Source organism: Nyctibius grandis, chromosome 8 (genome assembly GCF_013368605.1).
Source record: "Nyctibius grandis isolate bNycGra1 chromosome 8, bNycGra1.pri, whole genome shotgun sequence".
Lineage (NCBI taxonomy): Eukaryota > Metazoa > Chordata > Aves > Nyctibiiformes > Nyctibiidae > Nyctibius > Nyctibius grandis.
In genome coordinates, this window is record NC_090665.1 from 14,494,011 (window position 1) to 14,509,518 (window position 15,508).

General features: G+C 36.5%; 1 protein-coding gene across 6 annotated transcripts in view; it reads left to right on the forward strand.

Annotated features, from left to right (window-relative positions):
• DLG1 (discs large MAGUK scaffold protein 1) overlaps positions 1-15,508 on the forward strand; it is a 160,795-nt gene that overhangs the window by 142,885 nt on the left and 2,402 nt on the right. For 2 of the 6 annotated variants that reach the window (XM_068407156.1, XM_068407158.1), the window contains exons 18-24: positions 212-311; positions 3,605-3,646; positions 6,825-6,875; positions 9,242-9,343; positions 9,596-9,768; positions 13,386-13,495; positions 13,871-13,962. In XM_068407156.1, the coding sequence (XP_068263257.1) occupies positions 212-311; positions 3,605-3,646; positions 6,825-6,875; positions 9,242-9,343; positions 9,596-9,768; positions 13,386-13,495; positions 13,871-13,962 (670 nt within the window). Of the gene's footprint in view, positions 1-211; positions 312-1,017; positions 1,052-3,604; positions 3,647-6,824; positions 6,876-9,241; positions 9,344-9,595; positions 9,769-13,385; positions 13,496-13,870; positions 13,963-15,508 lie in introns of all 6 variants that reach the window. The other 4 variants (XM_068407159.1, XM_068407160.1, XM_068407161.1 and 1 more) reach the window with 2 other exon arrangements.

The following is a 15,508-nucleotide window of genomic DNA, read 5'->3' on the forward strand; positions in this document are numbered from 1 at the left end:
TCTCTCAGTAGTAAGCACGTGAAATATGGAGGGTGTGAGCAAAGCCATGATCCTGATCTCCATTTTTAATGAGCTAAGAAGATAGTGTTAATCTGAAATATGCACTGCATAATGTGGTTATAGGAGTCAGCTTCCACAAAGCTGCTGGTCTGGGCCTTTGTTCACACAGACATTAGACATCCTTTGTTTTGCCCCTCCTTCTCTTCTTCAGCAGTCATTCAATGACAAGCGTAAAAAGAACCTCTTTTCCCGAAAATTTCCCTTCTACAAGAACAAGGACCAGAGTGAGCAGGAAACCAGTGATATTGACCGTAAGTATGTGGCATTCGATGGAGAGCGAAGCACACGTAGAAGGGCCTGCTAGATTGCAGTAGGGTGTTACCATGGAGACAGTTTCATGAGCTGCAACAGGCTAACGAGCTTGAGGTGCCAATGACAAACCAATCTACAAAATCAATAAACCCGTTTGTTTGCTGTTAAAGTAAAATTTAACCCAAGAGTATCCCAGTTTGGAATAAACTGGGTAATACTGTCGAGTAACAGTGTGTACGTAACTGGAGGAGATAACAGCCTTCCAGCGCTGTCAGTGCGCTCCCTCATTTCTGACTTGGAGGAGAGGGCACAGCAATGAAGAAAGTATAATGGAGCTTACCAGCTGCTTGAATCAGTCCCTTTAGACTGGTTTCTTCAAAGTAATTCATTCTAATTTGGCTTTCCTAATGAAGAGAGGTTACTTTGATTTTCATTGTTGTTACCAGCACTAAAAAAAAGTGTCTTCTCAAAAAGCAGTTGCATATGTTTGCTAATTCAGGCCAGGTCCACTACACACTGCGTCGTCTGCCGTTTGCATCATTGATTACACTTCATGTGCCAGTCAGGTCAAATCCTGTAGACTTATCATCCCCTGTGATGTTCTGGGAACTGTCTCCTGTCGTAGCGCCAATTTTATATATTACTGACAATTATTTTCTTTGTGATTGTCTTTTTATTGCTTGCCCTCTGGGGACTACTCTGCAGGAGGTCCCTGACGACATGGGATCAAAAGGCCTGAGTAAGTGATCAAAATACTCCCAAGTTATTCTAACCTCCATCTGAAAAATTACTATTTTTTTTTTAACAGATCTCTCTGAGACTGCTGCTCTACTGGCATAAGGAGGTTGACTCTAAAACTGTTTCATAAGCTTTTTCTAGTTTGTAATGTTCTAGAGATTTTTGCTTTCAGGAATGTGTTACTTTAAGTTCAAGTGACTATCACATTATATTTTTTGTTGTTCAGAAGCTTACCAGCACTTATTTGTTTGTCCTTAATAGTATTGTGTTTTTAATTCTGGTGATTATTTTTTTTAATGTCACTTTTATCTTGTTTTTGTGTTTTTATTTATTTAAAAATAACCTATGGCTTTTTACAGTAATAGTACAACCATTGCCATAATACTTTAACTAGTTACAGTTTTCGATCCTCTCTCTAGGTGACTGGTGTTTACAGCTACTTGAAACAAATAAAAAACTTTGCTTAGCAAATGCCATGGGAGTTTTTGTCTGACTTATTTGAACTCTTATGATGCTTTTAGACCAGGTAGAGGCGTAGCTAATAGAGGAGACACATAAGCATTTGTTGTATGAAAAAAGTCAAGACCTTGCTTTTATCACAGATAGTAAACACATGCGTTGTTATGCCTTTACAGAATAGCAAAATTAGTCACTAAAGATATGTGACTAAAGGTCATTAAAAATAACGTTTCTTCCCAGAGCATAACTGTTATGCACAGTGTTCCTGAAATTACATGTAGCAAGTGGTGCACTTCTGTACTTGGCCTCAATTATGAAATAAAAATTCTAGTATCTATATAACATTAATTTTCCATTTCTGAAATATCTAGTTTCAAGGAAATTCTTGGTCTAGAGCAGAAGACCTTAGCGACCTTTATGGCCTTATGGTTTAGAGCAGAAGATCATAAGCAGCCTTTATGGCCTTATGATCATTCCTAGTTTAAACTATGTAATATGGTCCAGAAACGTCACTAGGTGATTCTGTTATAAAAACAAATGGCTTCTAGCCTGTTTTTCAGCACAGTCAGACTTTTTGAAACTGCCTTACCACGCTTAATGCAAACTGTGTTACTTGGGCTTTGCAAGCCTGCTGTTCTTGCTGGCATTTTGGGCTTTACAATCTTTTCACCAATTGTGCCCATTATCAGACTATCACAACACTTGTATTCTCAATTGACAATGTCTCCCTTTCATGTTCTACCACGGGGCTTTTAAGCATCACTATTTGCCTCGTCCATGCCAATGTGGACATTGTTTTTTCAAGACAAGAAAATGAAATGGAAGTAGATCCAAACTGCTGGTACTCGCAAACCTTAGGAAGTATTTGTCTGTTTTCCCTGCGCAGAAATGAAATGAGGGAGTTCAGTCTAGCCGGAGGTTTGTGGCTTAAAGATAGTAGTTCACTTTATCCAAAAACATTTTAAAAGGTTAATTAGTTTATATATGATGACTAACTTTTTTTATTGTTTATTAATCAATCAAAGCATACTTGCTTCATAACTGTATCCTTACCTCTAGTGTCCTCTTGCTTCTTTCACTTCAATCTTGTAGGGGAGGAACCGCACTGAATTTAATGTATTATAAAGGCTCCTCATGGCAACAATGTGTATTATCGTATGCACATGGTTAGGTACATAATTTCAAATTAATTGTATTTAATTTGTATAGGTCAAACACAAGCTTCTTTATGCAGTCTTAACCTGTGAATGTTATTGTTTTTCATTACAAATAGACACACTCATTGTGTGGCATGAAAATTGGTTCTTTACAATAACATTCAGCAATACTGAAGTTCCTATTTGTTCATCAGATTTGTAGAATTTTCAGGTAACAGAATAGACTGACACCTGAAACTCTTCAATTGCATTAATTTTTATCATAAACATATTTAACACAGTTACATAGCTTAAAACAGTAAATGTAAACACCTTGTAGCTATTGAAGTATTTTGATTCCTATGCAAAAGGCATGAAATTAATATAGATAGTCCAGAATAAAAGTCAGGAGCTTTTGAAAACTAAAGCATTGCTGGGGGAAAAAAAAAATCTTAATTCTGCATCGCACTTCAAGTAAACTATTTAAGATACCATAGGGAAGTGTCTATTATTGAACACGCTACACTGTATTTCCTGCAATATAGTCTACTATTTTCTGCTACAAGACTTTTAATATAATCAATAAATTGCCTGCATAAAAGTTGAAATGCATAATCCCATAGTTCTTGCACAACAAAATTCATCTTGAAGTGAAAACCTAAAAATTACAGGGTTACATGTGAACTATGAATTAGTATACTTTTTGTAATCTTATTTTGATGTGCTATTTAATGTTTTTCTTTTTATTAACATCAGTTCCTTTTGTATGAAATTAAGCTTGATCCTGAGAGCTATGAGAAGTACCTTAAAACTTTTGTATGCAGTATGTATTGATTTCAACGTTTTGATATTGGTATTGCCTTTCATCTGGGTTATTTTGTGTCAATTTGCTTTCTGTTGGACTCATGCATTAGTGTATGTTTCTTATTTTTTTTTTTTCCATTGTGTTACAATTTCAGAGCATGTAACCTCTAATGCCAGCGATAGTGAAAGTAGTTACCGTAAGTGTTTTTAAGTTCTTTGTTTATTCAGAACCTTTGTTTAGTAGCTCTTTCTTTGGTTTTGTTTGTCTGTCTTTTCTGGGTATTTACATGTTAAATAGAACTTCCCAGTCACCTTCATGTGAAATCTGTATCCATGTGTTTGGTGGCGTACTGCAAATTGTGCTGTGTCTTTGTTTTTAAAAAACTGACTAGAGAGAATCATTGCAAACCTCCTTTATGGATATTTTTATTGTGATCTATGATTTTCTTAGTTCAGCTTAATTTGAATCTATTCCTATTTTTTAAATTATGCAAGCTAGCTAGACCTATGAAAACCTAAATGTAAATTTAATGCTGACAAATGTAATTATATGTAGTTGAGCTTAATAATGGAAGTGTAACTAAACTGTGTAATCTGTTAAATAGTGCAATAGCTATCTACAATTTTTCACAACTGATACTCAGATTTAATATGTATATACTTCTAGTGAAAGTCAAGATGAGCAAACATGTATTTACCCTTGCTTTCAGCTTTGCTTTTTCTATTTGGTCAAGCGTGGGTGCTTAGTATGAATTGTCTTCAAAGCATATGACATGCATTCGGTGCTGGAGTCAGTTATGACAAATTAGCATGCTAGGCACGCGTGCATGTTCTCTCTCTCTGAAGACCTAGTATCTTTTAAAGACTAGACTGAGTTAGCTTTTTTACTAGCCTGAGCTACAGTACTATTTATTATTACCCAAGCCACAGCAGTGGTGGTAGTAGTACTACATGTAGTAGTGCTACATGTGCACAGTGGGTAATATACTGCATGATGCTGCTCTACAGTGCTTCAAAATGTCTTAAACCAGAGCCAAACTTCAACCCCGCTGGTCATTTCCAGTGAACAACTCCTCAGTAAGGTCACACGGTCCAGACCTGTAACCCAGGATAGAGCAGAGCAGGATGATGAAAAAGTTGTGGATTTGAAGAGGAATATGAAAAGAAGGAACAGCAAAAGTCATGCAGTGTGACACTGAGTGGCTCACTGATCAGCTCCTGGTTTTCTGCTAACTGTATAATGGGCACTTCAGAAACAGATATTATTGATGTTAGTGTAATAAGGAGGGTGGTTCATTAACAGATATATTTGTTTGGTAGCTGTAGGTCTTCTCAGAGGTCACAATCCACAGATGATTACACACAAGGAGAGAATTTATACATGTATATAACATGTCGTAGACTGTAATTGAAAAGAAACCATTTGGGGGAGGCATTCATGTTCCCTGAGAATAACACAAAATTGAGCATGTATGGATATTGCCTTTGACAAACTTAGAGATTTTAACCATTTTTAATGACATGCCATAAAACTACCTAACCATGACTGTTTCTTCATAAATTTGCTGCTTTCCTTTCTTCCCCACCCACAAGGTTTTTCTCAGAGATTGCTTTATTTATGTTTACAGCGCATTATTGGTACTACTTAGTTAGTTTTTTACTCTGTTGTTACTTGAGAAGCCCTGATTTCATTATGAATGTCATGGATTTGCTTATCTGACTGTGCAATTCCAAGCATTTTTATTAAAATGAGTTTTTTAATTTCTTCTTACTGCTGTCTAATATGAAAGTTATCTTGATTACAGATGAGTACGGTTGTTCAAAAGGTTCATTCTATTAATATTCATTTTTCCAACGTTTTGAAAAGCAGTGACAATATATACTTTTTGCCCTCAATCGGGGGATGCTTTTCACTTGTTATTATCTCTTCAGTAGTTTGCTTAACTAATTTTTGACCTTATAGCGATGTGACTTCTTCAAAGAAGTATCTAATTATATGTGAGCTGGATCTTTCATAGATGAGTTGATAGTTGGTGATTCCCTATTCCTCTCCCTAGCCTAAAAAGGGTTCTGAAAGTATATACTGTCCTTCTAAAATCCATTTGCATGAGTAACTTTTTGAGATATTAAGATATACAGGTTGCATGTTTTCGTGTCTGTCTTAAGGTATTCCTCACTTGCAATAACTTTCAAAATTAAGATGTTCATTCGTGTATTGTTGTAGTACAGTTTGAATGCAAATTTATTGCAAATAAGAGAAATATTTCTCTTAATGAACTTGTAAATTTTAGATTTAAAAGATCAATGGTACTTGCTATGAAATAAAGAATAGATGTATAGAAGCAATATATGAATTTATAAAAGCCTTCATCTGCCATCTGTTTCTATACAACTGTGGTATAGCATTGGTATGTTCCTTTGCCTGTTACAAATATGGCTTATGAACTCCAAAGAATGCTCCAAAATTACACAAGTGAGTTATTGAAGGACTGTATTTTATTCGAAGTTCATAGTAATGTCATATAATTTGAGCTGTATCTTAAGAATTATAAATTCTCTGCTGTCATGGAGTTAATTTTTAGTGATTCCATTGCAAGAAATCTTACTCAGAGATATATTGTTAGACTAGAAATAACCTTTTAGAGAGATGGCAACTGAGGTATATTTCAGATGCTTTCACTAACTTTTAAAAAGCCTGCAGCTGTCAAAGGTCAAAATTCAGTTATTTTAGTTTCATTCACTGCTGATGTGCTTTCTGGAGATGAGAACAATCCAAAGCATTCTTTGTTTTCCACTTCATCTTTAAAAATTCATTAATAAAATAAGTTATTTAGTATATACAATCATAATATTTTTTTTAAGAATTAGAGTGGTTGAAGATGTTTATATAAATGCCACTTCATGATAAAATTAATGGAAGATATGTACACCTTGACACACATTGTTGTCAGCCCTGTATAAATATAGAAAATTGTTACTGTGAATGCTGGCTTCGAAGTACGGAGAAAGTTCCTGATGAAGGTGGCATTGCCTCTAGCAGTGAATGATAGCATGCATGCATTTCGTTCAGGGAAACGTGTATAAGAGCATTTCAATAATGCTTTAAAATTCTTCTTGTGCTTGATGTCAGTTTGACATGCTATCATGAACCGGGAAATTATTTATACTGTTTGTGTCTTATGCTTCAGAATTTTGTGTTTGGCTTATCTTTGTGATTTTTATAATTAATCGCTCTTGAAAAATGTCATTCATTGGTATCATTGTAATGCATATTACTGAGGAATGTCTGTATCATTATAGTTCATAGAATGACTCAATTTAAATATGTTGGTTTAGAAAAAAATACCTAGATATGTCTTTGCATTTACATTTTAGGTGGCCAAGAGGAATATGTCTTGTCATATGAACCAGTCAATCAACAAGAAGGTTTGTAGATCTCACTCATTATAAAATAAAAATCATCTGAATTGTCAGAATGCTTGATATGCCCTTATGTACTGAGCATCATGATAAACTTCTTTACTGTTTTGAACTTGTCACCATTACTCAAATGAATAAAGCATAAAGGCATAAATTATTGAATGCAATTGCTAAATTATTTAGTGCAAAATCCAAAGGTGTGCTACTTAAAATAACTTACTATGTGTGGTTTACATTGCATAAGGAAAATATGGTATATTTAACAGTTTTGTCAGTGTGAACCTCAGAAATTACAGTTTTCTTCTATTTGATATTGCTTTAGCATTCTCACTGTTGCATTTCTTTTTTTTTTGCTGTCACAGCAAAAAGTGTATCAATAGATCATTTCTCTATTTTAGTAAGCATTAAATGAAATGTCTCTAAAACATGGGAGACTGCCATTTCTGTATGGGCTTCTTATATGGCTAATTTGGTTAGCAATTGCCAAGTGATTTTTTTTTTTTAAAGAAAAAAAAATTTTTGTATGAAATGGAAATTGATAGGAGAAAATATTTTCTCTCACTTGCATTTAACATAAAATGCTTTTCACTGATTTCCAGTGGGATGCTATCATTTCTTTTCACCTTGGTCCTGATCTTGCTTCACTGTGTATAATAGATACAGAATTTTTAGTGTTCCCATTCACCACCACAGGTGCTAACAGTTGATTTACGTTTTCTGATACATAGCTCACATATTCTGTGCAGTGAGAGGCATGGCCAGGTTGCTTTTAATAGCATTGTGGAACACGTGTGCCTGTATAGACTTTCCACTCCAACTTGTTAATCATGGCATATGGGCTCCCTTTCATCAGTAAGCTTCCAAAAATAGAAAAAATTATTGTACAAGACTAACACAAACTACATTATTTGTATCATATGATTAGTAATTTTGGTAGGCTCCAAATAAAATCATGGATGAGAAAGGCATGAGACCATGCTAGAAATGGGGAAATGGTAGGCCCTCTTGGATGTGCTAAGCAAGCTGTGCTTAAGCTGGGGAACTGGAGGTGTGTTACCCTCCAATGAAGAGCTGCTGGGTCTGTGTGTGTGCACACCGGAGGGTCTCGCAAAATGAGAAACATCTTTTTAGCTGGCATTAGCTTCCCAGATTCTGATAGCTTAATGGTTTAGTGAGAATGATAGTAATATCAAGTGAATTAATTTCAAGGTTGAAGAGAAAAGATGTGAATGAGACTTTGCACAAGCCGATAGTTTAGTAACTACCATATTGCAAAACTAAAGATTTTAGAGAGCCAAGTGCTTTGGCATTTAAATACATGACTGTAATTCCCTTTATAACTCTAACATAGTGTATGGGGAAGGCCATAAAAGAACCAGCACCTCATTCCTTTGCTTAGGTGCCATAATACATTCCCTGCATGTTATCTGCATTTGTCCACTAATTCACTTCCACAGTAATTTTTTTTTTTAAGCAGCACAGAGGAGTAAAGAACTGTAATGACTGAAACAGATTTAAAGGTTCTTGGATTTGAGACCCTAGTGGGCTGCCCTTAGTCTTTAAGCAAAGATTCTTAAATCAATAGGTTGACAGTTACTGGATCCCAGACATTCCTTTTATGAATATATTAATACCCTTGAAAGGAAATAGTTCTAAGAGTCAAATTAAAATAAATTTTATAGGTCAGACTTTATTTAATTTGGACTTATTTGTGCAGTAAAGACAGATTGAACCTAAAACTAAAATTTATACAGCTGAAATTATATGCTAATACCAAGATACTTAGACATTATTGTCTTTATGATTCTTGCAGATATTTTCTGCTTCAGCTTAATTTCCAACCAAAAGCCCTTTATAACTTTATAAAAAATTAAGCTGCTTTTAAGAGATGCTGTACTTCATTTTATAAGGCTGTTAATAGTTACAGAAGCTATATGTAGTTGAGTCTTTTCATATATAAGTATTTAAGTTGTGGTTTTAGAGGAAAAGAGAAAGCTTCTCCCAACACAGAACTAGAATTTCATGAACTCTGCTACTGCTTAGGTACCTCTGTGAAGTGAAAAGGTTTTCAAACTTCCCCCTTTTGCTGTTTTCATTAGAATGAAGGATGTTGCTTTGTGGTTTTTTCCAGACTTCATAATTTAATACTCATCTGTCGCCCAGGGTAGTGATTTCAGAGTGAAGATCTAACATCTTGCTGTGACTATGGTATTAATAGATATACATTCTTCAGCATGTTTTTCTTCTCTTTGGGAGTACATATTCTTTTAGGTATTAAAACCATTACAATGTGATAAAGCATATTTTGCTGAACTGTAAAAGTTACCAATGATATTGAAATGTAATTGATGTTATTCCTTTATGTTTATTAGTCAGTTACACTCGACCTGTGATTGTTTTGGGACCCATGAAAGACAGAATAAATGATGATCTGATCTCAGAATTCCCAGACAAATTTGGCTCATGTGTTCCACGTAAGTCTCAGCAAATACTAAAGCAATTCTAAGTCTTTTTTTTGGTTAATTTTCTTAATAGACTTATCCTCTGTATGTTGAGTTTAAAAAGTTAATATATTGTTTAAGCGTTATAGAGCTATCTTAATTGTCAGTCATCTCTTTGCTTCTGGCAATTTTGCAGTGTAAATGCAAGACTGTTTTTTGATATTGTAGGGAAAAAAAGTCACTGTTTTTTGTTTTGCTTTAAAAATTACTGGTTTATATTTAAAGATACTACTAGACCAAAACGAGATTATGAGGTGGATGGACGTGATTACCATTTTGTCACTTCTCGAGAGCAAATGGAGAAGGATATTCAGGATCACAAATTCATTGAAGCTGGCCAGTACAATAATCATCTTTATGGAACAAGTGTCCAATCAGTGCGAGAAGTAGCAGAAAAGGTAAATCAGTGCCAGTTACTTTCCTTTACTGAGGTGATTATCTGACTGTGCTGACAGGGGAAAAGAGAAGAACAGCAAGAAGCCATTAGGAACCATCTGACTTTAAAAGGAATTTGAACAAAACTAGAAACAAAGCACATTGTCACAAATGCATTTAGGGAAATAATGAAGCTTTGGGATAATGAAAGCATCATGATTAAATTATGGGAAAAGAGCAACCATAGTCTGTGCTGCCTTATAAAAAGAGAAGAAATAATTGGAATTACAGGCTAATTAGCCTAGCTCACATACATAGATCATTAACTAGTTAAGAATAGTGGTGGTGAAGTTGATTAATATGATGATCCATTTGATACAGACCTGTGCAGAAAAAATACTTGTAAAATTGTTATTCTTTATGCCCTTCATGGATTTAGCTGACAAAGGGAAAAGAGTGAATGTAATAAACTCAATTTTAGAAAGACTTTTTACATAACTACCACTACATTTTGAAGACTGACCTTACTGTTTTTATCCTGAACAGATTTTAATTAACTATTTCTTGCAAAAATCTGAATATTTCTAAATTCAAACTGAAGTTTACTTGAACTTTCTGAAAAAGAACAGGAAGAAGGAAGCGTATTTCTTAGAGTAAGATGTTTGGTGAAAATTCTTTGCAAATGTTCCACATTAGGTTGATAAGTATTGTTCTACTGCTTACAAATATGGTACATTTACAGTAGACAATGTTATCTGATCTGTATGAGAGAAGAAACAGCTGTTTTCTAGGTGGGAACTCACAAGTGTGAGCACTTTCAGTCTGGACATGCAGAGGGTAAGTGTGACTAACCCATGTGATGCGGGAGTGTAGTTAGTGCTCTGGAAAACAGTGTAGACTATTCTGGCCAAATGGCTGAGTATTGTTATTTCCAGCAACTTAATCTACTGGAATCAAAACCAGGGAGAACATGGTGAGATTCTCACGTTTCATGCGATGAAGTTTTCTTCTGCTGTCTGTCTGACCCCCTGGAATAGAACCTGGCCCCATGGTATATAGCAAGAAAAGTAAAGAAAATACAATTAATTACAAAATTGTTAAAGTGAATGAACAGTGCTTTGTGGGGGAGGCTGAACAAAGTTGTGAAACTATCATATGTGGTTAAATGATGAAACTGTTATGTATTGAACAGCTTAAACATTATAAACCTCTCGGCAGTTGCTTCAACTGGGAGCACAGATACAACCCTTTGGTTCCATCCTGGACCTGAAATTGGCTGTATTCTTTTGCCTGTCTAGTGGGATTAGTAAGGTAGAAACCAATTGTGAATCTTTTATAAACTGACATGAAGAACAAAGTACTACCAGATGTCTCCATGCTATGAAATCTTTTGCACAGGCACTGTGGAACTTTGGGTAGATGCAGCAATTTCTCAGTTCCAGCTAACATTATTTTTCTGGGAAACAATGGCCTGTACTTCAGAACTTGACTTCAGAATCGTGACAGGGCTGTAAACTGGTTGATCTGGGGCTACTCCCTCGTTGTAGTCCTCTCTGTCTCGCTTAAGAGATGAGTCTCTTCAGGGGGTCTCATTACTGGCATGCAAAAGACTATTTCCAAGTTTTCTATGATGAATTTAGGGGCAGACACAACAGAATTGACTGCTACTGCCCCAAAAGTACCAGTAATAGTATTCTTGCAGTAGCTTTAAATTGTGTTCATTTGCCCATGCTTCCAGCTGATGCCCATCTCTTTCATTTCTTTGCCTATAATGAACATAGCTAAAGATCCTTTTTGATGTCATTGTTCAGTTATTGTAAAAGGCACTGAGTGCTGTGCATTTCTCAATCAGGTGCAGTGCAAGTAAGGAACTAAAAAATATATACAATATTGTTTAAATGCACTATGCAAAGAGCAAAATAGCTTCTCTGGATGAAAACGTGGTAATTATGTCATGAAGTACTTGCATTTCTTTTCCTTGTCTTCCAAATCTTCACTTGAAAGGAATTTTCAGATCCTCTTTTGAATGACTAGCAACTTGCAAATCTCTGTGTCTGAGGCCACTGTTAATGCATGTTCATTATTGATTTGGAATAAACTGTCATGCTTGTATTCCATAAGGTCCAGCACACTGTGCTGGCGATCCAGTTATCCACCCTTTACCCAAAATCCCTTGGCACTTGGCATAAGTTGTTGGGCCAAACACAGCAAATACTTAAGTGTCTTATCCCGAAAAGGAAAATGGACCAGGTAATGCTCTTAATTCTCAATTCCCAGAGCATGTGCCACATTTAAAGAGAAACCATTTGAAAGATGTGGACAGGTCAGCACATGTAGTAAAATACTCTGCTAGAACATACAAACACCTTTCTTAAATTATACCAGTCCCAGTCAGCATCCAGATCCATGGACTGGATCTGGGAAACAGCTACCATCAGTTGAAAGCAAGCAGACATCTATTGTTCATGTGGGAAGAACACTTCTTCAGAATTCCTGAAATAAAATTCTCTGGTTTTGTTGTGCAACTGAACGAACGTAAATGATCCTAGTGATCTCTTCTGCCAGGAAGCAGAAACACGTCAGTCATTTCAGACTGCAGTCACTTCCTTGCTCTTCAACGTGCCCTCCAGGAATATCTCCCAGGAGTTCAGGAAGTGTGTTGTATGATATGAGTAACCTTTGGTTTTATGGCGCTTGTGAGTTTGTAGCCTGGGTCACAGAATTCTGCCATTCACTTTGGTCTCCTTCTAAAGGAAAAGCTTTTCTTATTGTAGTCACCTGACAGTGGTTTTCTGTTCCTCTCCCCACCCATCCCTTTCTGAAATGGTGGTATGCCAAATTACTTATGTGCTACTCAGAAAGGAAAGAAAGAAAAATGTGTAAGGTGGAAATGAGCGTATCAGCGATGAGAGGAGCTGAGGAACAGGGAGAGCCTTTGAGATGAGATATCCCAAAGAGCTGGAAAATAGCTTATGGTAGGAGAATAGAGGTGGGGAGAAAAGCAGCCCTACCACATTGTCTTCAGCTGCCCAAGGAATGGTTATTATAATTGTTTCTCAAGAGATAAAAAATAATCAGCCCAAATAAATTGCATTCACCATCTCAATCTTGGTAGTCTATGGTGTGGTACCTGGTGGGAGGAGAGTGCTTGTATTCAGTTCCATCTAACAATTCTAATGGTGGCATATTTCCTTGCCATCAGTGGTGGTTACTCCCTTAGGTATGCCAGTTAAGTCATCTGGCTTCTCTCTAAACTGCATCTGTGACATGGCCACCTCCCTAAAGGATCCTCAAATTATTTAGGGAAAAAAAAAAAAAAAAAAAAAAAATTTAGTGGTGTGGTTGAAGAACACCAGCCGAAGCTGTTCCACTGGATGATTCTGCATTGTTGATGGGGCTGCAACCTGGTGTGGAGAAAGGAAGGAAGAAGGGTCAGGAACATGTCAAATGATGGATGATCCCAACAGAGGAGCATTCTGGGACCTTCTGCCAAAGTGGTGAAATCATAATGTCATTGATGCAAATGCTGTAATTTTGTGGCTTCAGTGGAGATGTGTTTTCTCATCTAAATTGTTATGCTATGCATACCTGTGACTTAAACTTTGCTTAGTGCTGTTTTCCCTTCTCTCTCACTCTTTAGGGTAAACATTGCATTCTTGATGTTTCTGGTAATGCGATTAAAAGGTTGCAGATTGCCCAGCTGTACCCAATCTCCATTTTTATTAAACCCAAAACAGTGGAAAATATCATGTGAGTAAAAGTAAAGTACCTCAGGCTAAATTGTTTGAGACTGTCATTGTATTTGAAAAGCCAGCTGCAAGTTATGTGAAGACAATTGTAATATTTGCATTTTAAACAATATTTAATTTCCTGAGTTTTAATTTCTAGGGACTTTTAGATGGGGTTTCTAATCCAAATTAAAGTGCTTGAGAACGAATGCCATTGTGCTAAATTCCATGCAACGTAGTATCAGAACAGCTCATTCCCCCTACAATCTTTGTTTAGGTGTGTCATTTAGGAGACTGCCTCTTACTAGGGTTAATACTCAGACAATTTAAAACCTTATTTCAAAAGACTCCAAGTATTTGATATTAGTTTTTAAACATATCATGTTTGCAATTTCAGGGAAATGAATAAACGCTTAACGGAAGAGCAAGCCCGGAAGACATTTGAGCGAGCCATGAAACTGGAGCAAGAATTTACTGAACACTTCACAGGTGTGTTTTGCTTGGGGACTGGTCCCTTGCCAGGGTCGAAATTTTATTGCTTGCTGTAAAATAGTAATTGCCTCACTGCTGAGATAAGGCTGAACTTTGTTTTCAGGCTGATCTGTCATTGTTTTGAGGCATAGAGCCCTCTTAGTACCTCTATGCTGATTTCAATTTAATCAATTAATTCAATATATACAAAAGTTTACTGGGAGCTTAATTTAGGTTTTAAAAACTTTTGAGAGTTTCTACCATTTTTCTATATATTGTAATGCACGTTTGCTCTGTTGATATATTTTACGCTTAAAGCTTTTTATTTGCAGAGCTGAGATTGCCCAGCAAAGCTCCCTGTGGAAAATGATTCATTTCTATTTTTTTTTAAACGGGAAGTAAAGAATGATGCTAATTAATTAAGCCTCTGGAAATTGGGCACTACAGCATTATGGTACTTAGCAAATCAAATTTGTGTATGCCATGGACCTAACTGTAACAGGAAGGATGGGCTGCAAGCACTCAAACTGTGCTAATTGTTTGCATTGTGCCTTGCAGTAGGAGCACATTGATCAGGTCAGGATTTTCAGGAGGACAGAAATGAGCCGTCTCTATTCTGTCTTAGATAGACACTCGCTCCTTTCCTTCCTGTTCTGTTCTCTTTTCCAGTGTTTCGGTGTTTGCTGTCCCCTTCACCTTCTTTCTGTGCCATGACTTCTTTGCCCAATTCCTTCTTCCACATCTTATGTGGGCAGAGCTGTGAATGCAACAATCTGCTCCACCTGGGCAGAGACACAGGAAGGGGTGGTGGCTTCACATGGGAGGAAGAGAGAGGAACAAGTAAACTCCCTGCCCCATTCTTCCCACTGCCTTGTTCTCTACATTGTGTGCTACCCACACAATGAACAACTTGAGCCCATCCTTTTGCCTGCCTCCCTTTCTGCTGCCTCGCAGCTGTCACAGCTTATCCCAATACTGCATCTATCTCTCCCACTCTTCCCCTCGCGCTCTCTGTCTGCACCCAGAAAGTTATGGGACTCTCAACATACACTGCAAATTCTTCCTACTATAGAGTGCCTTACCAAGTGACTTGCAAATGTGTCAGATTTGTTTTTCAGGAAATGAATGAGTTTGTTTTAATAGATATTAATTAAATCACAGAATAGTTAGGGTTGGAAGGGACTTCTGGAGATCATCTAGTCCAACCAACCTACCAATATTTAGTTAGTAGCTGGTATTTTCCCAGGTTGTCTCAAGGCACTATATAGGGCACTTTTTCAGGAAATTAAGGGACATAACTGAAGATGTTTCAAAAACTTACGGGCCTTTTTAAAAGCTCTAGTGCTCAGGGTCATGTTTCTTCTCAGAAGTAAGGCTTGTTGACGAAGATAGCAATGGTCAGACTTCTGTCCTTGATAATTCAGTTCAGGGCAGAAATCCTTTTCTGAATCTGTTTGAGATACTTGAAGACATTACAAATCCCACTTACTGCTTACAGTTTGGAGGCTGCCACTCATAAGAGTCAGCTGGTAAAACAGAATGTGTGAGCATTCCCTCATCTGTT